This window comes from Polyodon spathula, chromosome 6, assembly GCF_017654505.1.
Source record: "Polyodon spathula isolate WHYD16114869_AA chromosome 6, ASM1765450v1, whole genome shotgun sequence".
NCBI lineage: Eukaryota > Metazoa > Chordata > Actinopteri > Acipenseriformes > Polyodontidae > Polyodon > Polyodon spathula.
Genome location: NC_054539.1, coordinates 42,560,328 through 42,586,511, shown reverse-complemented (window position 1 = coordinate 42,586,511; position 26,184 = coordinate 42,560,328). Strand labels below are relative to the sequence as shown.

At 37.8% G+C, this 26,184-nt stretch overlaps 1 protein-coding gene across 2 annotated transcripts in view; it reads left to right on the top strand.

The window, feature by feature from the left end:
* Positions 1 to 25,273, top strand: part of ggps1 (geranylgeranyl diphosphate synthase 1) — a 32,295-nt gene extending 7,022 nt beyond the window's left edge. The window contains exons 2-4 of one of the 2 annotated variants that reach the window (XM_041252885.1): positions 4,435 to 4,534; positions 7,313 to 7,383; positions 24,291 to 25,273. In XM_041252885.1, coding sequence (XP_041108819.1) covers positions 4,462 to 4,534; positions 7,313 to 7,383; positions 24,291 to 25,046 — 900 coding nt within the window. In that variant the 5' untranslated portion in view covers positions 4,435 to 4,461 and the 3' untranslated portion in view covers positions 25,047 to 25,273. The remainder of the gene's footprint in view (positions 1 to 4,434; positions 4,535 to 7,312; positions 7,384 to 24,290) is intronic. The other variant, XM_041252886.1, reaches the window with a different exon arrangement.
* The last annotated feature ends 911 nt before the right edge of the window (positions 25,274 to 26,184 follow it).

The window sequence follows — 26,184 nt, the reverse complement described above, 5'->3', positions numbered from 1 at the left end:
AAATAAATAAATACATATGAATTACTTGTCATGACGCATGTGCAGCAACACATGAAATTAAATGAATAAGTAAAAGCAAAACAGGCAAGTCTGTTAATAAGCTATAATAATAATAAAGTAACAAACTAACGTTAATAAAACTAAACTAAAGCAGCAAAACAAGATGATCAAAAAGCTTAAATAGCTATGTACTATGATATTAGCTGCGTGTGTTTCGGTCTGTCACAATGGCAGAGGCAAAAATAATGGTCATTGCTTGGGATCAAATTACCGTTTAATAAACTGTCAAACTCAATTGACACAGCACCCCTACACACGTTACAAAATGCAGCCGCACTATAAAAGACATGCACATTAACACAGTGGTGAAGCAACTCGCCAGTACGGTAAACGCCAAATTTTTGTCTTACTCTGGCTTTTTCAGGAGCTCAAACAATTTCCAACTTTGTGTAGCAAGAGAAACAGCGGCGCATTTTGCTAGTTGTTTCCATGTCATTTTGTAGCGATGAGGTGCACTCATAGGAGTCAGAATACAAAACAGTTCAATGATATGATGGCAGTTCTGGAAAGATTTAATAAACAATAAACACTCTCGCGATGACAAGTCACATTTTTACAAAACAGTACTGTATCCATTGGGATCTAATCATTATCAGTGTCACCTGCAAGTTTTTTCAAGGTGGTTTGGAAGATCACCCATCTCAATGTAGTGTGCATAATGCCAAAGCAGGTCTAGAATTTTAGCTGAATCCACTGATGTTGAAAGTATGATGATGAATCATTCTGATTAAGCCATGTTAGCATTTGTTTGTTTAAGGCATGTAAAGGATCTCTGCCTTAAAACCACAACGTCCTTATGATGAGCAAAGAGGGTTACAGTCTGTGAATACTTGTCCCACCAGGATTGATCTTCCTCTGAAAAACCAAGTTTCAGTTCTTCATAACACAGTGGGAGTCTTAGTTTGCCGATATTTATTTATTTATTTATTCAACGGTTTTACTCTAAAGTGGAACAGCTCCTGTAAACATTATATACTGTGGTAGTCAACATGACATAAACATTGAAGCTGTTTAGTTCACATTTGTCAGGCAGCGTTTTATATATATAATATATGAAAAGTGTTGTACATTCTTAAAGGCCATTTTTCTTCCTCAAATGTGAGCCCTTTTAAGCTCAAACTACACATACTTTATTAGTAGTACCTGAGGGTTCAAGTTAAATGTGTACTCCCTTCTGAAAAACATAATCATTTTGCAGTTTAGTATTCTTTTTCCCATGTAGTTCCCGTGGTTTACCATGTCTAACCATGGTTTTTGTAATGCTTTGCCATTTTAATCATGCAGGAAATACAGCTGCGTTGTATGAGGTACAAGCTTCAGAGTGTGAATAATTACAAGCATTTTGTTATTGATCTGACCAGCGGCACTCTCCGCTGTCTTTCCTAAAAATGCAATTAAATATTTGTGTGTTATTGATTAACAGGTGGTTGGCTTACAGAGACCTTTCCCACTAGTTTTCGCAGCTGGAAAGTCTCCCAGGACTAGAACACAGCTTGACGTATGCCTACTAATTAATTTCATTACAAAATCCAAACAAAAAAAGTACCTGATTTATGCTGCTTTTTGGTATCCCTAGTCCCATGTGACATTGTATGGAGAGTGCACAGTACTTTTTACTTGGAAATGTGGAGGTAGAAGAAGGGAGTTATACAGTAGATGCTTGTTTACAGCAACACCTTGTAAGAGTAACCGCCACTTGCGAGCAACATTTCCCCTGGGAACACTTTCCCTACCGTGAACTACCCACTCGGTAACGGCAACATAGCCACCGCATGAGAGCAACATTTGTGATGTCACATCCTCTGCTTACGTGCATTGTTTTGTTTGTTTTTTTTGTGGCAAAAAGACAAAATGCCAAGAAGTATGTTACTAAAAGAAAAGGTACAGATTAACCAAGACTGTCAAACTCCAGGGGCTAAAAACCAAGAGGTCGTTGCACAGGTCGGTCGTATGCAGAATTTGGAAGCGCAAGGATACGCTTTTGGCTGAATACAAAGATGGATAGTCGAATAGCTGCCGTTAGTGCGGACGTGAAGGAAAAGCCCCTGATGTCGACCAGATTCTGTCTATATGGTTCAAGGAAGGAGGGTGCAGGGTGCACTGCTTGCTGGACCTGCAATCAAGGAAAAAGCCCTTCAGCTTGCCACTTCACTTGAACGATTTTAAGGCAAGTGGCGGTTGGTTTACCAGGTGGAAGAAACGCTTCAGTGTTGCTTACAAAAAAAGAGCAGGGCGAAAAACAGTCGACAGACAAACTAGCAGCTGAGCAGTGGCAGTGCGAAAAATCTTACGTTCTTAAAGTTTTTGCCGGTTGACATTTTACAATGCTGATGAAACGGGACTTTATCTGAAAAGGCTCTGTAGGACATGTAGAAAAAAATTAAAAGCCAGAAGGAAGGAAAGCTTCAAAGAACAAGATAACTGTGCTCGTCTGTGCCAACATGGATGGGAGTGACAAACGGCTGTTGTTCATGATCGAGAAGTCAAAATGACCCAGATGCTTTCCGAAGGATTTCAGTTTCCCCTCAGTTGTCAGTTCAGCTAATGCCTGGATGACAGGTGAGATTTTCATCAACTGGTTAAAAAAGTGGGATCATCAGCTTCACTTACAGAGCCGTAAGGAATGCCTCTTGCTGGATAACTGCTGTGCACACCCCCAAGGAGTGGTTCTCACTAACATTCAGCTTGCATTCTTACCCCCGAACACTACACCCTATAGCTCACAGGGTGATGAAGAACACGAAGGGACATTACTTATAAAAAAATCAGAAACCAGATTATTATTGCTCTTGATGCGGACCCCAACACAGATGCTCAGACAGTTTTGAAAACTGTAAATTTACTACATTGCATTCATCTTGTTGCTGAGGCGTGGTAAAGGCGACAACAATTTCCAACTGTTGCAAGAAGGGCAGATTTTTTGTGCCAGTGGAAGGTGTGCAAGACGAGCATATAGAAGAGTCCGATGACCCCCTGAATGATGTTCCAATTCCAGTCAACATGGAGATAGCCCTAGTAGGTGCTGTGGATGAGGATTTGTTCACGTTTTGGAGAGCTAACCGATGAGGAACTACAGAGCGCTGCTGCAAGGCCAGAAAAACAAGCTTGTGTTGAAGAAACAAAATAATATGAATGAAAATGAAATAATCAAGAGAATGAGGATAATTTTGATGAAGTTCCACATCCGTCAAACTCCGAGGTATTGAAGGCTTTATCACACTTCGGCACTTTTCACAGCTAGAGGGACTTGGTGACAGAGTCACCATGTCTCTTTGGGACATTGAATCCCATCTTCAAAACAAAATTGTGACTGAGAAGAAGCAGAGCAAATTAACTGAGTTCTTTCACCCAAAATGAATGAGTTAAGAATGGATAAATTTACAAGTCGATACTCTCTGTACAAGTAGAATACACTGATGTGGAAGAATACTTTTAATTTAGGTTATTTGCTTAGCAGATGCCCTTATCCAGAGAGACTTACAGTGCGTACAAAGTATTACAGTTAAATGCAAATTATGTTTACAAGTAAGAGCAAGAGGTTGTGTTTGTCATGGCTGATATTTGATTTTGTTAAGACATAAAAAATAAAACTTGATATTTTAATAACATTAACTCAATACCGCTTTCTTGATACAATATGGTAGTATAGGCTACAAAAGCAGAAGAGAGCACATGTTTAAAATGTACAGTATGTATATGAATGTAATACTGTAGCAATAATAACACATTGCATTGTTACAATTAGATTGTCTCTGTCTGAATGTACGTATTAGAAAAAGCAGGCTGCCTTTGGTCAGTTGACACTCCCCATAAATGGTAACGGATGCTTAGGAGCAACATAGCAAAAGGGTGCCGATATGTTGCTACTAACAAGCGTCTACTGTAGTTTGATTTTTAATTACTGTTGATTGTATTCAATTCTGTAGTACATTTGCATGGTAATTTTGTAGTATTACCATGCTATTCCCATGGTTATACTGTGCATTTACCATAGTTGACCATGTTTTAATGTTTTACCATATCACTATAGGATTTACAATACTTCTAAATGATTTACCATACTTTTAAAAGTTTTATAAGGGCTTATACAGTCAGTCCCACTTAATATCTCCTGTTAATGCCCCCTCCACTTATTAACACAGAATTTTGCATGGCTTTTCACATTAAACAGGCTCATTTAGTGACGGGGAACTAGCTAAACTGCCTTATTACATTTATTGAAATAAGTAAAATTAACAACATTGTTAAACCAGGGAGAATGCAAAATAGACAAGCTTAAAGAAAAAAAAACAAATTGGACAACTGAATTGTTTGGTTTGTTTGTTTGTGTAGAATTATTATCCATTTTTTTTTTTTTTTTTGCGTTCTTGGCAGGTTCATTAATTGTGGAAATTACAAACCATGGATGATGACAAGGGGGCTGCATCTGAAAGAATTCTGCTTGAGCCTTACAAGTATTTACTGCAACTCCCAGGTAATCTGCCTTTAGGCCAGTATATGCAAGTCTTCGGGAAACATTTACAAGTAGTTCTTTAGGTCATTCCGTTGTATACAACTGGAAAATGAAGCAAAGCCTTAATCTTGTGTGGAGTGGGGTCCCAGTGAAAACATTTTACAGAATCAGTGTCTGCGCACATAACAATTTAACTTGTCACTTTTGGCAGTTGCCCAAACCAAGTGGGAGTTGCCATGTTGCATAGTCACATGCTTAAGTAACCTCTCCTGATTGGTCAAAATGTTTTTGAAGTAGTCATGTCTACTCCGGAAAATATGTCCTGTGTGCTGGGCTTAAATAACACCGTGTAACAAATTTATTTATTTTTGTTCCTGGGTAGTAAGTGTTATTTCCTAATTGCTTATGCCTCAAAAGTATAGAAAATGGCTATTATTCCCCACAGACTTTGCTTTTGTGACCAGGACAGGTAAATTTCAAAATATCACTATTTCCAATGGGAAAACGGGCAAATGTGTGTCTTTTCGTTCACATAAAGTCAGAAAAAAAAAACAACATATGAATCCTAATTAACATGTATTTATACTAAAGTAATACAAAAATGACTACAAAAGATTTAGAAGTGAGCAGTTTTTCGAGATTTACGATTATACTGTAAATTTGGATTCATATGTTGTTTTTTTCTGACTTTATGTGAACGAAAAGACACAAAAGCGCCCATTAACTTCTTTAACTAAATGGTAAAGCACCTAATGCAACAACAGGTCCTGTTAATGTATAGGACCGGTCTGTTTACTATATACTGTAAGAGAATCCCCTGCCAAATGCATTTATAATCACTGGTAATCCCAGACCTATTCATGTTGGTATGCAAACTATGTGATTGTTTGTTATTCAATTGCTTAGACTGGTTAAACTGTTGTAATCAATGCTACTAAAAACCACTACCGGATGCCTTTCACTGTTTTATTTAAGATGTTACAATTGGAAGAAATATCTACTTTTGTATGACAAAAATATTACACGGCAGTTTGGTTTGATAGAAGCCTATGACTGTGTTTGCTCAGTATCATGTAGTGATAAGATTTTTTTTTTTTCTCCAGATAAAAGTAGTTTACCTGGCAAGATCTTTGGTTTTCTAAGGCCAGAATATTGGATTTTTGTCACATGCAGTGCGCCCCGCTATAACACTGTAGTTGGGAGCCATTGTTAAGAGACCATGCTATTTGTGTTCCACCTTATAATGAGACTACTAGTGTTAGTGTAATGGCATAATAATGGGGCAATTATGACCGGACCGGATTGGAACCATGACCGTACCGCCTTATAACTTGTGACACAGTTTAAAGGGCTCTTATAAAGTGGGAGCACCAATATATTGAGGTTCCAGCTTCTCTATACCCCTAATAGAAAATAATTCAAGAAAACATGTTAAATACAAGCATTTACTAGATATTAGCCACTTATTAATGACAAAGACTAAAATACACAATTTCTGGTTAACAAAAAAATTAAAGTAATCTACATTAAGTCTATTTAAAAAAAAAAAAAAAGTTACACAGTATTTAAGCTGCATTATTAAGTCAATAGCCAGAAAACGAGGTCACTATTTCCAACATCTGTTAAAGAAGAGCATTTTGGCAACATAGCAGATGATGGTCAAGACAAAGGAGTTTTTTTCAGTTGATGAAAAGCACTTGTAGCAAACTACAACAAAGGAAATGGCTTCAGAAGGGTGTGGAATAGGGAATACCAAAATCCATAGACAGAGCAATAATCAAGAAGTACTACAGAACAAGTTAAATTGAAACGCTAGAAAGAAGTGGACGTCCCAAGAAAATGAAGGATACAGTAGGTGGTTCTTTTTATGATATGAGGGTGTTGAGCAGTCTACCATCTCGTAGGCTGATTGGCAGGCAATTTATCATCTAAAGCATATGGCTAAGTCAACTATGGAGGGCTTGAAGAAAACTAAGAAAAGTTCTGGAATGGCCTTCAAAATCACTAGATCTCAAGCCAATAGAAATGCTTTGAACTGATCTGAAGAAAGCTGTAATCAAGCATTGTTAATCCAATCTGTTTCACCAACAAGATTTAACATACTGGTTAAGAATGATCGTAACTGTCTGAAAGCCGTAATACAAGCAAAAGGAAGACACATGAAATACTAAAGCAGGGGTGCCAATACTTTTGTCAAACAAATGCTTGAAAAGTTTATTTTTGCATAAAGATTATTTGTTAAATGACTAAAAATTGTGTGGTGTTTTTTTTTTTTTGTTTTTTTTTGCTTGTTTTATTAAAAAGTGGTTAAAGTTTACTAAATGCTTGTCCTTAATCTGTTACCTTGAATTATGGTATTCTTATAATTTATTTCTTAGCAGACTCTCTTACCCAGGGCAACTTGTATACCAAAAAATACATAAAGAATTACAGCACAATTAACAGCAAAATACAAAGACTTCAGTCCTAGTAAAAGCAAATACAAAACACAGTACGATTTGATGTCTGGGCATTTCAAGAGCAGATAATAGTGAGTTACATCAGGGTTAGATACAAGTGCAGGTGAAAAACCCAATCTATAGCATTTTGTAAAGTGCAGGATTAAATACAGTAAAATGGGGAACAGATAAGTTAAAGTGAATTAAAGGTATAATAAGCGTAGGGTGCCAATGCATTTGTCTGCAGCTGCATATTCACCTATTTCAAACCACAAATCATTTAACATTTTTTTTGTTTGATTCCAATGGTTTTTTTGTTTAGTCAGTGCAGTGTTATTAAAATGTATTTATTTCCAATTAGGGAAACAAGTGAGGACCAAACTTTCACAAGCCTTCAACCATTGGCTGAATGTCCCGGAAGATAAAATACAGGTAGGATTGATACAGTTCTTCAATGGTCATTTCTCAATTCAGTCCAATTGGGTAAACGTGTCTCCTGGTTGTGTCCAAGGCAATTCAACTTCTTAGTACTATTAGTAGACACTGTTAAATGGGGGTTGTGTGTTAATTATTTGATCTTGGAATTTTATGAGAAAGTGTTGTTTGACTACTTAGTGTTTCATCTAAAAAACCAAATAGGATTGGCCATGGTGTCCACGGCTCACAGCGCACCAGTGACCCCAGTAGTCTGACCAGGTGCCCTGCAGGCTTGCCTGTAAGCTGCCCTGAGTTGCGTTGTCCTCCGATGCTGTAGCTCTGAGGTGGCTGTATGGTGAGTCTGCAGTGTGAAAAGAAGCTTTCAGCTGTTGGCACACAAGAAATCAAAATGAGCATTGCCAAGGGGGCTAAAACCAATTACAAAAGAAAATTCCAATATTATACTACCCCCTACAATGCCGGAATTGAGCCAAACTTGTCTCAATCATTTGTGCCATTCAAACAAACGTTTGTGCTATTATTGTTTCTGAGATATTAACAATAATTTTTTAGGGGAGCGACGTCACTTAGCCCCTTGCAATATAATAAAACAAAGTTGTGCGGTAGTACAGTTGATTTCTAACATATTAAATATCAAAATAAAACTTTATACAAACAGTAACACACTAATTCAAAACAATACTTCAGTCTATATGAAAAGTATATATAGTAAAATAAAACATTGAATAATACAAACATTTCTAAATTAAAATAAACTAATAAACAGGAGAGACCACAGCACTAGACAGGGCCAGCACAAGGACAGTAGAACGTTAAAGGTGCTTTCTTTTTTGTTGTGTAACGCTAACTTATTTCCTGTGACACCGGCATTGTAGGGGGACTGAGTGACGTCACTCCCCTAAAAAAAGAATAGTTAATATCTTAAAAACTATAACAGCACAAACGTTTGTTTCAACTGCACAAACCGGCACAAACTTAGCAGAAACGAATGATGTGACTCAACATTTGTCCTGTTTGTAGAGGGGGCCAACTCACGGAGCTATGCCAAAATCATAGATGAAGAGGAAAAAAACAAACAAATATATTAAATGATTACTTTTCAAGTTTTTACAAATAAATACGGACAACATGCCCCACGTCAACCTGTTGCTATCCAGTTTTAAATAACTTTAGCATAAGAGGCAGAAGTGTTAAAGGGACTAGGAGCTCTTAAAATAAACAAATCCCCTGGGCCGGATGAGGTCCTCCCAATAGTTCTAAAAGAAGTGAAAGAAGTTATTTACAAACCGCTAACCAAGATAATGCAACAGTCTCTTGAGAAGAGGGTTGTACCGACAGATTGTAAAATTGCAGACAAAACCGAACCAGGTAACTACAGACCAATAAACCTGACCTCTATTTTAAATATAAACTTATGGAAACTATAATAAGATGGAAAATTACCTATATGGCAACAGTATCTTGGGAGAGTGAAACTCATTCTGATTTTAGGAAAAGGATATTGTTTAACTAACCTGCTTTTATTTATTTATTTATTTATTTTTTTTTTTTTTGAGGATGCAACATCGACAATGGATATTTGCAAAGCATATGACATGGTTTATTTAAGATTAATTCTCAAACTGAACGCAGTAGAGATTAAAGGAAGTGCATGCATATGAATTAGGGTGTGGTTAACATGTAGAAAACAAAGTACTGATTTTAGAGAAGAAGCCTCAAATTGGAGCGAGTTAACCAGTGTACCCAGAGTACCACAGTGTACCAGTGTAACACAGGGATCAGTATTTGGCCCTCTGCTCTTCCTAATCTAAATTAATGACTTAGATTCTGGTATAGTAAGCAAACTTGTTAAATTTGCAGACACAAAAATAGGTGGCGTGGCAAACACTGTTGCAGCAGCAAAGGTCATTCAAAATGATCTAGACAGCATTGAGAACTGGGCAGACACATGGCAAATGACATTTAATAGAGAAAAGTGTAAGGTACCGCATGCAGGCAATAAAAAGGTGCATTATAAATACCATATGGGATATACTGAAATTGAGAAAGGAACCTATGAAAAAAGATCTAGGAGCTTATGTTGAATTAGAAATGTCTTCATCTAGACAATGTGGGGAAGCGGTAAAAAAGGTCAACAAAATGCTCGGTTATATAGTGTTAAATTTAAATAAAGGGAAGTAATATTAAAACTGTACAATGCATTAGTAAGACCTCATCTAGAAAATTGTGTTCAGTTCTGCTCACCTTGCTATAAAAAGGACCTAAAAAAGAATCAAGGACCAGGGGTCACAAAAGGAGACTAGATAAAGGTGCATTCAGAACAAAAAATAGGAGGCACTTTTTTTTTTTTTTTACATAGAGAATTGTGGGAGTCTGGAACCAACTCCCCTGTAATGTTGTTGAAGCTTCAACAAGCTACTTGATGAGATTCTGGGATCAATAATCTACTAATGATCAAACGAGCAAGGTGGGCCAAATGGCCTCCTCGTTTGTAAACTTTCTTATGTCGGCTTTGCAAATCAGCGAAAAATTACTTCTGCCTCCTGTATTTGTTTTAGCCTCTCCTAGTATTCTTTGAGCTGTAAGCATGTCCTGCAATGTGTATTGGCAGAACGGTTGGCTCGCAAAAGGGTTCAAGAGAAGGTTGTGGGAGGTGCTATGAGGTGCTGCAGCTAAGTAGGAGATGCACATCTACTCTGGTTTTTTGTTTGTAAGGGAATTTGGTGAGGTGCTAGAAGTGAAGGAAATCTGGGTTTAGCAGGTGATACTGTAGCTTTGGGGGTGAAGGATTTGGTGTGTTATTATCAAAATGTGATTGTCCACAAATGTTTTCAACAAATTAGTTTGAAACCAAAAAGGTCTAATTGAGATGTTAAAGCTGTAACCAATATAGGAATCTGCTACTGGGCCATTAATACCATCTACATTTTATTTTTTTAGCTGTTTGGTATGCTTCTGAAGGGACTCAAAGGCAGATTATAGGGAAGTGAGGTGGAGATGTGTATTAGTGTTTTACTGTGCTCTGCAGCCTGTAGATGAAGCGTTGTGTAGTGAAGCCTGTGCAGCACCCACCTCACTTCCTCACAGTCTGCACTGAGGAGTCTTTCATTTATTCTTTTGGGAATAAATAAGAAATGTAATGTTAGGAAAATGTAGATGATATTCTTAAAATGTGGAGTGGTGGTTGTTCTAGAACCTTATTCTCTATCATTTAGTTCCTCTGCTGGCCATGTTTTATTCCTCTGCGGTTAGTGTTTTATACACTAACCATTGTATTTCATTGCAACTGTTCCCAAGAATGCTGGAAGTAATTTGCATGTATGAATTTCTTGAACCTCAAGGAGCAAAGTTATTGTTTCAATGGTAATTATGGATCAAATGGCACTTACATAATTACAGGTTAGTTGTTTTTGCTTCCAATAAATACCACGACTATGACTGCCTGCTCTGTACTGTACAAAGTGTAGTGCACGTTTCAAAAGCTTCACGTTTTCCCTTCAAATATGTCATTTCAAGTTTAATGCTTTGCTGCCAAATGTATCCGCATTATTCTTGTGATCCTGTCTGTTCTGTTTAATGCAGATTTTATAGGGCCTTACATATACCAACACAGCAGCATGGTACTTGATACAATAAAAAAAAAGAAAGCCTCTCATAAATCGGAAGATTTTCTTCTATGGGTGAATACAGTCCTTTGTTTAAAGGTAAGTGCTTTTGGACCTGAAGCTCGTGCTTCTACATGAATTCACATTGTGGAACTTCCCATGATGCACTTTGAAAAATAAAGCCCATACATGTAAACTGATTCAACTTCCACCAGCTGACAGCTTTATTTTTCAAATTGTTTATCTGTTAGTGCCGTGATGCATATAAATAAACAAGGGCTGTGTTTGTCTAAAAGTACATTACTTTTAAACAATGGACTGTATTCGTCCTGTGAAGGAAATGTTTTTCTTACCCACTTTACTGTAATTTGTTAAATTCTAGATAGAGGTACCCACAAAACTTAACATTTTCTCATAATTATACGTATCAAACTACAATCACAGGTTACATTTGGAGGTATGTGTGAAAGAATATTTCTGGCAACTAGGCTTGTTTTTACTTTTTACATCGTAGCACAAATATAAAAGTTCTGTCAAGGATATTTTTTGGTAAAGTTGTCTGAGTAACAATCCAGATTGCTGTTGTCTGCCTGTTTGACGCTGACAATGGGGGTGTTTCCCACAAGTGTACATGGCAAACGTGTGCCGTCTCAGGGACCAATGCGTTCACAGTAGACTAAAAAGACCAAAGCCATCATAGAGCCCCACCTCAAAGCCAGTATAAAAGTGGCCAGTGTAAACAAGGTATTGTTTAAGCCTCCAGATTTCATTTAATTGGTTGCAGTTTATACAAAAAAAGGTTGATAGAATTTCACATTGGTGTCTTAACAAGTTGTTGTATTTTAAGCAGTTGAATATAGTAGCAACTAACTTGCTCCTGAAGTGGCACCCAGTATTTGAATTTGGCAACCAATTTTTTTCTGGCCTGGAGCCATTGGCTCCTAAGACAAAAACTTTGTCTGGAGCCCTGATTTGTAGTTTTGTTTTAAAGAAATGTATTTTAAAATATAAACAGGAAACAAAAGTAAAACGGGCTGTGAAGCTTACAGTGCTTGTAGAAAGTCTACACCCCCTTGAACTTTTTTCACATTTTGTGTCAGTGCCTCGGTTTCATGCATTTAAATGATATTTTTTTTCCCCACTTATCTACACACCATACTCCACACTTAAGGGGGTCAAGAAAGTTTTTCTTGAAAAATGTATGTATTAAATACAAAACTGAAATATCATAATTGGAAGTCTCCACCCTCCTGAGTTAGTACTTGGTGGAAGCACTTTTGGCAGCAATTACAGCTGTGAGTCTGTTGGGATAGGTCTCTACCAACTTTGCTCACCTATATTTGGCAATATTTGACCATTCTTCTTTACAAAACTGTTCAAGCTCTGTCAAGTTCCTTGGAGTGTTGATGGACAGTAATCTTCAAGTCATGCCACAAATTTTCGATTGGATTTAGGTCGGGGCTCTGATTGGCCCACTCAAGGACATTTACATTTTTGTTCCTTAGCCACTCATGTGCAGCTATGGCTGTGCTTTGGGTCGTTGTCATGCTGAAAGGTGAACTTCCGTCCCAGTTTCAGCTTTCTTGCAGAGGGCAGCAGGTTTTCCTCAAGGACTTCTCTGTACTTTGCTTCATTCATTTTCCCTTCTATCCTGACAAGTGCCCCAGTCCCTGCCAATTATAAATATCCCCATAACATGATGCTGCCACCACTATGCTTCACAATAGGGATGGTGTTCTTTGGGTGATGCATTGTCTTGGGTTTGCGCCAAACATAACGCTATGCATTTAGGCCAAAAAGTTCCATTTTAGTTTAGTCAGACCGCAACTTTTTACCACATGGCTAGAGAATCTCCTGAGTTTTTTTTTTGCTTCAAATGGGATTCAAGGTGGGCTTTCTTGAGAAATGGTTTCCTTCTTTCCACCCTACCATATAGGCCAGATTTGCGGAGTGCTTGGGATATTGCTGTCACATGCACTCTTTGACCAGTCTTGGCCATAAAAACTCTTGCAGAGTTGCCATTGGCCTCTTGGAAGCCTCTCTGATCAGTCTCCTTCTTGCTCGGTCATCCAGTTTGGAGGGACGGCCTGATTTAGGCATGGTCTTGGTTGTAGCATACACCTTCCACTTCTTAATAATCTCCTTGACTGTGCTCCAAGGGATATTCGTCCCCTGATCTGTGCCTTTCAACAACTTTGTCCCAGAGTTCTTTTAAAAGTGCCTTGGAGTAGAGGGAACCTACAGGAACTTCTGAATTTATCCTGAAATCGTGTGAATCACTACAATTTAACACAGATGGAGGCCACTTAAGTTGGTGTGTGATTTTGAGGGCAATTGGTTACGCCCAAGCTAATTTGGTATTGCTATTACAATGGGGGTGGACACTTATACAACCAAGCTATTTCAGTTTTTATTTTTAATTAATTTTCTACAAATTTCTAGAATATTTTTTTCACTTGGAAGTTGTGAGGTAGGATGGTAACATTTTGAAATGGGGTGTAGACTTTCTATAGGCACTGTGCACTGTATTTGACTAAAAGTCAAACACTTGCACAAGCAAATGAGACAATTGTGTGATTTTTATGTTTCATACTTAATTTGAAGACACTGCCGATACCCAGCCCTACTCTGTGTGTTTGTGTGTGTGTGTGTGTGTGTGTGTGTGTGTGTGTGTATACATATATATATATATATATATATATATATATATATATATATATATATATATATATATATATATATATATATACACACACACACACAGCTCTGAAAAAAATTAAGAGACCACTGCAAATTTTTTTTAAATCAGCATCTCTACATGTATGGCAGCCATTCCATTCCAGTGTCTGTTGAATTCCAACACAGGCACACCTCATTCTACTGAATGAGGTACTGATTAGGGGATCACCTGAACCAAATCTTATTTAACGAGGAAAAGTATAAAAACCACTCCTGTGGTCATCACTATCCTCTTGCAATAGGACCAGCTGGATGGCAAAACAGTGCTAGTAGTACCTCAAAAGTAATTGGAATCAAAAAATAACTATTGACCATGCCCAAAGAGTTGAAAAGGAAAGTTTTGAGTGAGGAAAAGAAGGGTTCAATTCTGGCTTTACTGGCAGAGGGATACAGTGAGCGTCGGGTTGCTTCCATCCTTAAAATTTCAAAGACGGCGGTTCATAAGAACAAGGTCAAGCAGCACACATTGGGGACAACAAAGCTACAGACCGGCAGAGGGCGAAAACGACTCTCCACTGACCGGGATGACCGCCAACTCATTCGAATGTCACTCAGCAACCGTAGGATGACATCAAGTGACCTACAAAAAGAATGGCAAACGGCAGCTGGGGTGAAGTGCACGGCGAGGACGGTTCGAAACAGGCTCCTAGGGGCAGGGCTGAAGTCGTGCAAAGCTAGAAAAAAGCCCTTCATCAATGAGAAGCAAAGAAGAGCCAGGCTGAGGTTTGCAAAAGACCATAAGGATTGGACCGTAGAGGACTGGAGTAAGGTCATCTTCTCTGATGAGTCCAATTTTCAGCTTTGCCCAACACCTGGTCGTCTAATGGTTAGACGGAGACCTGGAGAGGCCTACAAGCCACAGTGTCTCGCACCCACTGTGAAACGTGGTGGAGGATCGGTGATAATCTGGGGGTGCTTCAGCAAGGCTGGAATCGGGCAGATTTGTCTTTGTGAAGGACGCATGAATCAAGCCAAGTACAAGGTTGTCCTGGAAGAAAACTTGCTTCCTTCTGCTCTGACAATGTTCCCCAACTCTGAGGATTGGTTTTTCCAGCAGGACAATGCTCCATGCCACACAGCCAGGTCAATCAAGGTGTGGATGGAGGACCACCAGATCAAGACCCTGTCATGGCCAGCCCAATCTCCAGACCTGAACCCCATTGAAAACCTCTGGAATGTGATCAAGAGGAAGATGGATGGTCACAAGCCATCAAACAAAGCCGAGCTGCTTGAATTTTTGCACCAGGAGTGGCATAAAGTCACCCAACATCAATGTGAAAGACTGGTGGAGAGCATGCCAAGACACATGAAAGCTGTGATTGAAAATCGGGGTATTCCACCAAATATTGATTTCTGAACTCTTCCTAAGTTAAAACATTAGTATTGTGTTTAAAAATGAATATGAACTTATTTTCTTTGCCTTATTCGAGGTCTGACAACACTGCATCTTTTTTGTTATTTTGACCAGTTGTCATTTTCTGCAAATAAATGATCTAAATGACAATATTTTTATTTGGAATTTGGGAGAAATGTTGTCAGTAGTTTATAGAATAAAACCAAAAATGATCATTTTACCCAAACACTTAGCTATAAATAGTAAAACCAGAGAAACTGAATTTTGCAGTGGTCTCAATTTTTTTCAGAGCTGTATATAAAATATAATGTGTGCTATGGTACTCATGACATCATACTACCTCTATTCCCACTGTCAAGCCAATTGAGCAGTAACTGTTGCCAAGCTATTGTACTTTAAAGGAGAGGCCTACAATAGTCTGTCTGATCTATGCTTGGTCTTGTGGGGGGTCTGATTAGTAGGGGTTACTGAAGTTAAATGATGTAAATAATCAATACACAAGATATCCTTTTCCATAACCTTTTGTCTCTCCTCCAAGACTAATGGTAAACTGAACTCCAATCATGTATTGTACAGTAACAGTTACTTGTAGTGTGTTCTGTTATTCTGCGATTTGGTCTTTAAATTCACATTGTGTTATATAATACTGTAAACTATTTTACATTTATTCTTTAAACATGATGAGATATTGATTTGGATACCACATTAGGATTCAGAATTTCAGAATCTGAAGGAAATATGATAATATATTGTAGTAAACCGGCTTGTCTGTGAATGCCAAATGTCTCTTTAGGACTGCTCGAAAAACTTTATGAAGGTCTGTTAAATCTGAAACTTAACCATTAAAAAAACTTAACAATATTGAAATGATGATTTAAAAACACAAAAGGTAATATCTTTTAACGAGATACAATGAGATAAACTACAGTTTCTATACATTTACATCAGTGCACCTTCTAGTCTACTAAAAAGAGGAAGTGTTATCTTAGTGCTGTCGCATTCCTATGACAGCCATGCCCATTCTGCTCAGGCATCACAGCAGGCATGGGCAATGTTTTGCCCACAGATCCACGAAACCGGGACACATTTAATTGCTTTTTACCTTATTCTCAATCAACTGTATGCACAATTTATTTTTTATTCCATGGTAATAGTATTTACATTCCATCTTGTAAGAGAAACTGTAGCACAACATTTGCAGGTTATTACTGTATTTACTGTTATTACTGTAATGTAATGTGGTGTTGCTTCTAATAAGTTCTTATTGGTATAATACTTAATATTGTGTACTGTTTGTTTTGTAACAATCTTCATTTTCCACTTGTTTCTCTCAAGTTTGCAGTTTTGAAAGAAGCACATTTTATAGCAAACTGGTCCTACAATAAGTCCTCAGTTAGCTTGCTTTGTATTCCACGATATCTGTTACAGTTTTCACCCCAGCAGTACCTTCTGGGTCAAGGGATTTTACTGGATGAAAGCATGTCGGTCAATAGAGGTAGGAGCTGATTGGTTATTGACAGGAAAGATGCCAGTGAAGGGATGGGGACAATTTCACCCTCCAGGTGAAGTGCAATCATGACTTGAAATACAAAAATATTTAACATAGTGTACTGCTAGATATCATGTTTTAATGTTGGCTAAAATGTGTTTCTTTCAAGACTGCAGTTAAGACTTAATGTATATAATGAATGGATGTGCATAGGGGAGAAGATTTATGGAACTTTGTTAGCTACAATTACTTTTAGGTCCTTAATAGACATGCCCTATATAACCTCTCATCTTCCCATATCCCTGTTGGTCAGCTGCAGGTTTAAGATGTGAGCCTCTTGGTAATACTGCCTGTGACTGAAACCCTAGCGGGACAGAACTTTATCTGCTTCTTCCTTTTATAATGCTCTTGAGCTTGATGTGATAATGAAATGTGTATTAATATTGTTTTAGTTATGTTACCATTGAAATGCCATTTTTAAAATAAACCTTCAATTCAGTCGATTCCTACGCAACCATCAAATGCCAAATATTGGAACTGTTTATTTCCTGCAAGTGCATTTGTGCCAGATCGGAACTCTTGCACACATATGTATTCAGAAACTCAAACTGCTTTTGGAGGTTTCATGCCAGCAGGAAAGAGACTGGGAAGCATAGCAATGCAATGTGGAATTTATTTCCAAGCACAGTGAACTGCTTTTATAAAATGTGTTTTCATTTTTTTTTGTGGGCAGCTCCTACTTTCACAGCTTTACACTGCTGAAAAAGTACATCAGAGCAGGCGCTGGATCCCTGTCTTTTTACAAAGGACTTGCCTTCAAAGTATTTCAGGTTGTGCACTGCATATTTGACACCAAAAACGCATGCCATCGTAATGTATAGCATTTATAACATTGTGGTATCTCTGCAAGTTAAACACTGCCAAACAAACACAAGCTCCTTCATTGCCCTTTGTCAAATGGATGGAAATTCCAAGCAGTTACTAGTTTAAAAGAACGGAGTTGTGTTATGCATGCCCAGTGTTGCAAGAACTGAGTCGTTTCTCTTTTTTTCGAGAGTCAGTATTTGTATACCCCCATTATGTACTGCTTAATTAACCCTAGGGTTCTTCTCTTCTATCACTACTGCAGGTGTTAGGAAAAGGCTTTGCACGGCTACACTTCTAGGCATCAGGTGTTTATACAGAATGACATGTTTCCCTATTCCAGGTCCAATTTAAGGTGAACAAATGATATGGTAAGAGAGATGATTTCTAAAATGTGCCTCCGTTTTAACACCTAAGACTGCGACTTCCCAACCAGAGCAAACGGCACCAAAAATGACCAGAAAAGGCTTGTATTTTTTGAGTGTTAGAAGTGGTTACTATAACGATGAAATATCTGGATAATGTATTGTAAGCTACCGCCTTTCAAGAATGTCAAACAGAAGACTGGAATGTAGCATCCAGACATCATCATTTTGATTTTAGTTTTTACATTTTAACATTGTGGATACTGTAGCGCTAAGCTAGTTGGATACTATATACAGCCTAATGCACTAGAACCTTACTTCATCTAGGTGGTGTTAAACACATGTTTAGATTGAACCATTGCTGCTACTGTGCTTTCTGAACATTGTTTAACTTCCTCCTCCATGAACTGTCAAGTCAAGCAGTCTGCTAAACAGCTGTAGGTGGCTCCTATATAGTACATTTGCATTACACATCATTGTGCAGGGTGACACAGTGTCAGTGCAGACTGAGTAATCTTCATGTCAAAGCCGTGCCCAGACTCTTAACTTCGAGTGTGTGCGTATTCTTTCACTTCCATTGTGTCATAGAAGAAGACAACCTTACTGTTCATAGAAACCGCAAAGGTGGTACTGAGGCTTTTTTAATGCAATATAGACCTTTATTGAACATTATCCATATCTCAAAAGATTAATTTACCTTGAGGAAAACTGTCTTGTACAGTGCTAATATCTATACACTACCCTGCAACATGTTTAAACACACACCAATTTAAATACTTTGATAAATGGTTGTTAGAAGTACTCATTAAATGTCAGTCAGATCCATAAATAGTAGGCCAAGTACTAAAGTTTCATGTGTTAAGTGATATGCTGTAGTACCTTATCAACCCCCTTGCAGTGGTGTTGGTACCTAGAAGTCAGAAACTTCAAACACTTGTTGCTTTAAGGTCCCTTTTGAGCTGTTGACATGGACTGGTATCCTTGATGGTGCTGAAGGATTGTTTTCCTTGTGATACAGCTTCATAACTGACTAGTTGTTATGGGGTTAACTGGTTTACACACAAACTTGTAAGACACAAACCTTTACTGCAGGTTATAAAAAAGTGTACCCACTGTATAAAGTATCCTGTTGCATTTAATCCATTGTTAACTTTGTAATAACAATTTTAATTAACTTTTTCTATAAAAATACAGCAAAGCAAGTATTTTCTCTGAATGGTTTAATGTCTGCCTACATGCATGGTGTCCTTAAAGCAAGGTGGATGCCACTTTGGTTGTTTTGTGTTTTGCAAATTCAGTTCATATCTGTGCTACAGTGTATGCATTTATTGTTTTAAAACCAGGTCCATTATTACCCTGTTTTGAAAATATAGCTTTCTGCTAGCAACCATCTTGTATAGCTGTGGAAGTACTAAAGTAATGTACCAGCTATTTCCTGTATGTATAGTTGTGGGCTATTTCAAGTCCACATGCAATCAGGTGATATATGTATAGAGTATTTGGACTATGTAATTGCTTTTGTTTATACACTAATCATACTGAGGTTGCTTACATGTAGGTGTAGAGCCAGCTTTATAGTCATATTGATTGACAACCCAAAATTAATGCAGAGCCATAATAAAATTGAACAGACCAGAGCACTTTTTTTTTTTTTTTTTTTTTTTTTTTTTTATGTATTTTACTGCTTTTTCTTAACACAACACATGCTGTGCTTACAGAATCTTTTTTAATATGCTTTTGATACATCATTGAAATGATTTGATATGGCTTCTAGAAAATTTACAATAATCATTAAACCATTTTACCCCCTACATCCATAGCAAGTGCTTTATTTCATTAGACCTGCAGTTCTTGCAGACTTTTATGCATAACACATTAGCAATTGGTTGCCTTTAACGACCAATTTACTTCAATTAAAAAAAGTAAATACTGGTACTGGCTGGTTGACCAGTCATATTTTACATTCAGCTTACATGGTTTGCTTCTTGCTAGAACATTAGATTGAGTTTGAACTACTATTTCTACTAGGTAGTGTGTCAAGTTTATTTTCCACTTCTGTGGCTGTAAAAGGTAGGAAAGTATGCTGATGTACAGAATTAGGGGGTAGAGTTTGGAATGGCTATAGCTTCTGTGCAATATGAGTCTTACAATATTGCCATTCTTCTTATCGGTGCTTTGTGTCCCTATTCATGTCAGAGCACAGGTGGGAAAACCTGCAGCCATTATAGACAGAAATATTTCTTTTTATCATTAATTTAATGGTTCCATCTGAATTTTATATTCCCCAAAAGCATATGGGATTCTAATTTTATATTGAAATAAAATTCCACTTAATCTTTCATTGTCATTTTGTTTTTCTTAGGCTCCTAAGAGCAGTGGTTGCTGGAAACCAATTTCCTTTTGAATTAAAGCTGGCTATCCGAAACGTCCTGCATGGCTTGCACTGTAAAGGAGGGGGATTTGGCAGGCTGTGCTGCCGAGGAAGGCCAGAAGTAGAAAGGTGGTGGTGAATGAGATTGTAATCTAATTTAGTTCAGTAAGGTAATTGTACTGAACAGAGACTGGAGTGATGTGTATTGGAAGGTCAATGAAGGGGAAATCCTCGTCTCGGTAGGATTTCTGAAGCATGCTGTTTATTAAGCTTGTTGTTTTTGTATTCTGTTTTCTTTTAGGTTTTGTTTTTGACATTACTTTTTTAAACTGTGCAACCACCCTTCCAATTTAGGTTTTTAAATCAAACTATTCAAGGATAGATACCTAAAAAAAACTAAAGGATTGTAAACCAAAAACTATAAACTGCATCCGAGACTGAGCTCCAGGCAGTACAAAAACATTACACGGACACCGCCCTGCAGTCATCTGAATTCATAGGCTGAACAAGGATTTGGCAATTGCACCTTTAACCGTTTGTATGCTGTCATGCCATGGAGACCAGAGGGCTTCCATGCATCTATTTTATTTGTTAAAAGATTTTTGAATGAATTATAATCTGAAATGTAAATATACTGTTCCAGTAAATGAATAAAACATGGTAATGAACGTCCCAGCAGTACTTGTTTGGTTCAGCTGTTGTAGCATAGATTAATAACAGAGAAACAGCTGCTACCATGGTAAATATTTTATTTTTAGCTGTAACCCTCCCAAGGAATCATAAAAGATCCTGAAATCGACAGGTCTGCTTTAAATAAGCATGCAGCCGGAGTGATGTGATGTGATGTGTGTGTTTTTTTTTTTTTTTGTTGTCTGCCAATTGTTTGCATTTGAAATTATACAAAATTAAAATATAAATTCAGCACAATTAAGTATACTTTTTAATTTAAAAAGTGAAATCAACTATTTAATGTACACAGCAATTTGTATTCTATTCATGTGGATGTTCCAAAGCATATTTCAGTGGCCAGTTCCTGAGAAGAACTACTGTACAGTAGAAGTTAAGGAGAGTTCCATCTGTTTTTAATGGGCAAATTGAGTCAGAACATTATAGGTCAGCTAGCATCTTGGCATTTGAAAAGGTTCAGTTTTAAGAAATCTGTAGGATAAACAGAAAACATGGTTTTGTGTGGATAATGCAAGTATTATCAACTTGTAAGTAATGTGTTTTTTTAATCATTCCTAAGCAGATCAAGGACTCCCTGATTCACCCAGCCAGTATTTGGTGATCCAATGTTAAGCAGCAAGTATCTCTGTTGTAATGCTAGAAATAGTACTTCATTGTTAGCAGCCTGCTTTTCCCTTTCTCCTTCATGACCTTGTTTTCTGACAGAACACCAGACATGCTTGTCCATGTGCAGCTGTGATCTGTGCTGTTGGCCCTGCTTTGTCCTAGTTTTTATCAGTTTGATCTAACAGAAAGGCTAAATGATTGAACCAGTTAGGAGGCATCTAAGCACCTGCCTCTGTCAAGACAGCTTGTCTGCGATCAGGCAGCCCATGACCAGTGCAGGAATGGAGGAAAAAAAAATGATTAAATGTATAAAGAATAGGTTATTTTGCTAATAAAATCCCTTTGCAGAAAAAAAAAAAACATTCACTGGTCTACACAGTGAACAGAGAAATATGAAGTCACTAAAATAATTGTCTTGAATTCATAGCAAAAAAGGTCCTTTTTGAATTTACTGATTTTAATGTTGTTTTACTGCATTTAGTACTAACATTTGTTGTTATTAAAAGGTCCTACACACATTTGTTTTTATTGAGGTTGGACAGAAGTGTTTCAACAGCGGATATGAATAATTAGGTCAGTGGCAGGTCAACCACACTTGAGTTGTGGAAAGGCTGCTCTTTATTTCTGTGACCAAACAATCGCTGTGGTAAAGATAAAACAAATACACTTCACCCCTGTTGGCCCTGTGCCCAGCCTAATGTGTGTTTCAGAGTGATTTTATATATAATGAAGGGTGTAACCTTATTTGTAGGACTGAACCCCCTACAAAACCCTATCCCTTAGAAGTCTTTGCTGATGGTGTTTCCCCTTTTTCAGCCACCATCACCACTTCCTTATTGTCCCATGTAGCCCCCACCCCCTTGAGGGGTATATCTTATGAAAGAACTATTTGTTTTTTAGTGAGTCTATGAATTGTCTTCAAGAGTACATCTTGAGAGGTGCTATAAACATGCTGTTATTGGTCAAGTCACAGGCTGGCTTCAGAAGACAGAAATATGACTCCCTTAAGATTCACGCTTGCTGCAATATTTGACCTATTCTGATTGACCTCAAAACCATAGTAGAAGTGCAGTGCAGTTTTCATTGTAGCATCTTCATCGAACTAAGCAACAAGACAGATGTGTGGGCAGCACTTCTTACTGTATTGTTTCTCTTGAATTTCAAATACTAATAACCTCCAGGAAGACTGCAGTGCACTGCTGGCATATTGGTTGATCTTTTGTAGTTCGTAGTCACCCAGGCATTTGTAAATCTCGCAATGAAATTGTTGGCGTCAGTCTGCAATAGTTGGATACAGAGCTGGAACTAGCTGTGTGAATGTGTTAATGGAGAGGTTCTACTGGATACTCTGGTGCTTTGCCTTAAAGACACAGCCCTTCACTTCAAACTGTACTGTTTAGGAGCCTGTGAATTACTATGATGATATTGTGTTTATATACTCCAGTCCACCAGATGTCAATAGAGATGGGTTGTCATCTTTCTTTAATATTAAAACAACGAAACACTGGTTCACTCTGCAATGGTTAGGTGAAGGCTGAAGGTGAATTCTGCAACCTATAATGATATGAGTGACTGTGAGATCAAGATTTCAGGGAACCTGAACTAGTGTTTAGTTTGTCAGTTTTTTGGAAGGGAACAACAAAGGTAAACTATTCTACTAATTTTCACTTAGTTTACTTCAATTTGGCGCCACAGCATTTATTATAAATTGATCAGAATGACTGCAGCACATAAGAGGATGGCCTTTATTAACAAACTACGATTTTCAAATGCTGCAATATTTTATTACATGATTTGACATTTTTAGAAGTATCGCGGTTTCTTATTTTCTGTAATACGGTAGCCTACCTGTATGTAGCAGAGTGTGTGTCTAACCTACATTGACTACAGTACATTTCAGTGACCGTTACCGAGAGCCTATTAGGTGGGAGTTGGAAAGTCAGGGGAGTACTGTACCAGCAAATCAGGACTGTGTGTTGGTTGTTAAGGGGCGGGACAACGCTGGTGTGGCAGTTAAATCCAAGAGTGACGTAGATGTTTTTCTGCACTAAAACTTACCTCAGAATATCAGTTTGATTTCTGTATAAACCACAATATGTCCTACTCGTGTTTTTGTTTTTTCTCACTAACTTGTTTGTAATTTATCTGCAAGAGAAACCAAAACTAAATATTTTCATAGATAGTAGTAAGCACATTGTTTTTATTTGTATGGGAATTAAAATTAAACAAAACCACCTCTAAGAACTTCAGAAGGACTGCTGTTCTGTACGTAGTTTATCTTGCATTTTCTTTCAGAACTATACTACCATAAAATAAAATGTGCTTAGTGTGTGTCTGAACATTAGTTTGTAATTTTACATGCTAGATTGAGGCTCCCGACTCTTCGGGATCATTACATGTACATAGTCGGTGTTGCACATTTATTTACTGTGTTTTTTTTTTTTGACAGTGGCGTTTATTCGAGGACGGCCTCTATTATACAGTATTTTAGAAATGTCTTAACTGAATCAACACGTTATGTGACCACATTCTTTTAAAAAACAAAAAATGCAATCACCCTCTAAAATCCAGTTGTCTCGTAACTTCCAGTTCCAGTAGAGAGTAGTTGTTTAACCAGAAAGCGTGCACGCAGACACAATAAAAAGCTGGAACATTAAACAAAGTATTGGGTAGAAATAAAAATAGGCTACTATTCAAGATAATTAATCACTCTTTAAATGTGGAGTACATATAAGGGTTGTAAAGTGCTTGCTTGTTCATGTTGAATACCGTTCTAACAAAAGGTATTCTAAACATTTCCCCTTCTCCAATCCATCCTCAGGTCATCATCGAGGTGACGGAGATGCTGCACAATGCAAGCCTGCTAATCGACGACATCGAAGATAACTCCAAACTCAGACGGGGCTTCCCGGTGGCTCACAGCATCTATGGCATCCCCTCTGTCATCAACTCTGCCAACTACGTCTACTTCCTGGGGCTGGAGAGGGTGCTCACTCTGCAGCACCCGCAGGCTGTGCATGTCTTCACCAGACAGCTACTGGAGCTCCACCGTGGCCAGGGCCTGGATATCCACTGGCGGGACACCTACACCTGTCCCACGGAGCAGGAGTACCGCAACATGGTTCTACAGAAGACTGGAGGGCTCTTTGGTCTGGCTGTGGGGCTCATGCAGCTCTTTTCCAGCTATCGTCGGGACTTGAAGCCCCTGCTCGACACCCTGGGCCTTTTCTTCCAGATTCGGGATGACTATGCCAACCTGAGCTCCAAAGAGTACAGTGAGAACAAGAGCTTCTGCGAGGACCTGACCGAGGGCAAGTTCTCCTTCCCGACCATCCACGCCATCTGGACGTGCCCCGAGAGCACTCAGGTACAAAACATCTTGAGGCAGCGCACAGAGAATGTGGACATCAAACGCTACTGTGTGGACTACCTGGAGAAGGTGGGATCCTTCGCTTACACCCGGCAGACCCTACGTGAGCTGGAGGCTGAATCCTACAGGTTGATCAAAGACCTGGGGGGTAACCCCGAGCTGGAGAGCCTAATGCAGCAGCTAAGCAAAATGTTCAAAGAAAATTAAGCCTTTGCCCCCTTCTCCTATATCAATGGATATTTCTCTTTGACAGTAAGCCCCCCAGAACAAAGGCAACGTTCGAGTCTTCTGTAGATTATCAACCCAGCGAGCCAAGAACTTTTGAAGGGAGGGGACTATATTGAATAGCAGTTTAATTAAGGTTTTCACAATTTTGCCTTATTTGTGTTTTGTTTTTAACTATTTAACACAAAATAAAGCTGCTTATTTATTCAGTGTTGACCAGATGTATTTTGTATGAAAAAAACAAAAATAATAATTTAATAGCAATTGACAGATCTTTTAGGAAATTCATAAAACAAATACCTTTTTAAAATTAAAAGGCAAACTCGATTTTTTATATAATATATAACATACATACATGAACATGGTCTTGTTATTTTAAATGTAAATTTGTATTACTATTTTTTATTTATTTATTTTTTTTCTGGTTGCCATGAACATGAAGACTTCCACAACATTGACTTAACATTTATATAACCCAGATTCAAATGAATGCCTCAGATTAAAATGAAAGGGTCTGTGCTATATCAATTCCTGGAAAGGGTGGCCTTTTTTGGCCTAAAAAGGGAACTTTGGATTTTCCTACTTCAAGCTCTCCAAAAACAAGCACATTGTTTTAACCAGCTTCTGTGTTTTATTGTCATTAAATCTCTAATGATCATAATAATGTGCGAGTATGAAGATTGCACATGTCACCATTTTCACAATTACTTGAATTGTGTGATAACATATTCTACTGAGATAGATAGCAACTGTGTCTTCAAGATCTGGCCCTGTTCTCTTTTATTTCTGCAAACAAACTAAGTGAGTCATATACTGTAAAGCCATAAATATTTGGAAGCCTTTTATTATGTGTTTTTTCGCATATGGGGGGGGGGGGGGGACCCACAAACATTTTTGACATTAATATTATATTCCACTAACCATATATACTTCATATATTGCAACAGGTCGACAACATTTCTGGAGCAAAATAGGTTTTATGGGTATGATTCGACAAATATTTTGGTTGCAAATATTTATGGCCTCACAGTATGGTTAATGTTTTAGAGACCAAGGAAATAGTACATCAATTGAAGGATTGTAGCCAATTATGACACAAGTGCTACTTTGTATCAAATAC